At 48.8% G+C, this 1,961-nt stretch overlaps 1 protein-coding gene across 1 annotated transcript; it reads left to right on the top strand.

Annotated features, from left to right (window-relative positions):
* Positions 1 to 267: 267 nt before the first annotated feature.
* On the top strand, positions 268 to 1,943 carry LOC128277049 (uncharacterized; the record flags this gene model as incomplete). The annotated part of the gene is made up of 5 exons (XM_053015500.1): positions 268 to 791; positions 858 to 1,004; positions 1,074 to 1,206; positions 1,273 to 1,623; positions 1,681 to 1,943. Coding segments are annotated over exons 1-5 (1,418 nt in total), but the record flags the coding sequence as incomplete, so codon positions are not given.
* Between the last annotated feature and the right edge of the window lie 18 nt (positions 1,944 to 1,961).

Consider the following 1,961-nt stretch of genomic DNA (forward strand, 5'->3'; position numbering starts at 1 on the left):
ACTTGTTTGGCGCCGGATAAGCAAATAGGCTCAAATGTGGGACGCTTTTTTTCCAACACACCCAAATGCTCATTATCAGAGATAAAAGCGTAACAACCAGCAACACTGTGGCTGTGTGTTTTTATCAAGCTGTGGTCAGTCTTTCTGCTTCGCCGCAAACACTCTCGCGAATCCACGTGATTGTCTTTATCTTGCGCGATACCAAACGCTAATCAAATCGGAGTTCCTCGAGTGGTTGATTAGTTCGTACGAAACCACCGTGCCACGATGTTCTGTTTGAGGGTATGGGCCGTGGCACTGCTCTGTGTGTTACTGCGTGCTCCACGAGTGGGTGCGATCGGTGCACGGTCGGTCAAAAATGGCCACTTGGGACTTGGGGTGCCAAATGTATCTGCTAAGCTCGTTGAAGCATCGTCGTACGTGCTGCCCAACGTATCGGCACCGGTGTCCTACGAACTGTTTGTCGATTTGAGCGATGAAAGTTTTCAAACGTACTCCGGAACGGTCGACATTACGTTCCAACAAATTGCCACCGGAAAGTCCCTGGCACTCAACAGTGTGGGTTTGATCGTAAACGAAAGCACGCTACGGGTTACGCAATCCACCGGAAATGCCATCCTGATCGAGCGGTTCGAGAATGTGCCCGAATCTCAGATGATCGTCTTACACTGCTCCGAATCGCTGGTGCCGGGTGAGGTTTACCGTGCGCATCTGGAGTTTGCGGGAAGCATCAACATTGATTTTTTCAAGGGCCTTTACAGAAGTAGCTACCGGACGGAAAATGGCGTCAAGTGAGTGAGACTGTGGATCTGCTACGGGAACGATATTAAGGAGCACTGTTGCCTTCCTTTTCACAGGTACCTTGCCACAACGTTCTTTGCCGCTATCTACGCACGAACGGTGTTTCCCTGCTATGATGAACCGGCTTACAAAGCAACATTTGGCGTAAAAATTCGACATCATGACAAACACACCGCTTTATCGAACATGCCGGCAATCGACAGGTAAGCCAGGTTAAGCATGTCCCAAATCGTTCACTAGCCGCTAAGCTAATGATCATTTTCTTGTTTCAGTGTTCCGTCCGGAGAGTTCGTGGACACGTCTTTCCAAACAACTCCGATAATGTCCACATACTTGGTGGCGTTTGTTGTATCGGAACTGAAAACGTTACCTACACAAGATGGACTTTTCCGTGTGTTTGCTCCGGTAACGTGTTCTTGATCAAACGGCGATAGAGCAGCAGAATTAATGGTGTTATCGATTTCAATACAGGAAGGCCGAGAACACCTCACACAGTACGCTCATGACTTTGCGTTTAGGGCGTTGCGCTACCTGGAGAACTTTTTCGGGCGTCAAAATCAAATGGCCAAGATCGATCTGGTGGCTATACCCGATTTCGCGATGGGGGCCATGGAAAACTGGGGCTTGATAACGTTTCGAGAAGATTATCTGCTGCACGAGCAAGGCGTCAGCACGGCACGGAGTGAACAGTTCGTTGGCGCGATAGTAACGCACGAGCTGGCTCATATGTGGTTCGGCAACGAGGTAACACCGGAGTGGTGGACTTACGTTTGGCTAAATGAGGGGTTTGCACGCTACTTTGAGAACTACATCACGTCACAGGTAATAGACATTTAATGATTAGAGTAAGTTTACTGTAAACTACCATTTTCGTTTTAGCTCGAGCCGTCCTGGAATCTCTGGGACCAATTCGTCGTTGTCAACGTGCACTCGGCCTTATCGCTGGATTGTCACAGAAACAACCGTGCAATGAGCTACTACACTACAGATCCGTCCGTACTGAACGAACTCTATGACTATGTAGTGTACGCTAAAAGTGCCTCCGTCATACGCATGATTCAGAATGTTATCGGAATCGGCTCGTTTCGGATGGCTATCAATGATTATCTGCGATCGCGCAGCTATCTCACCACCGCCCCGCAGTACCTTTACACAAGCAT

This window comes from Anopheles cruzii, unplaced genomic scaffold, assembly GCF_943734635.1.
Source record: "Anopheles cruzii unplaced genomic scaffold, idAnoCruzAS_RS32_06 scaffold03610_ctg1, whole genome shotgun sequence".
Classification (NCBI taxonomy): Eukaryota; Metazoa; Arthropoda; class Insecta; order Diptera; family Culicidae; genus Anopheles; species Anopheles cruzii.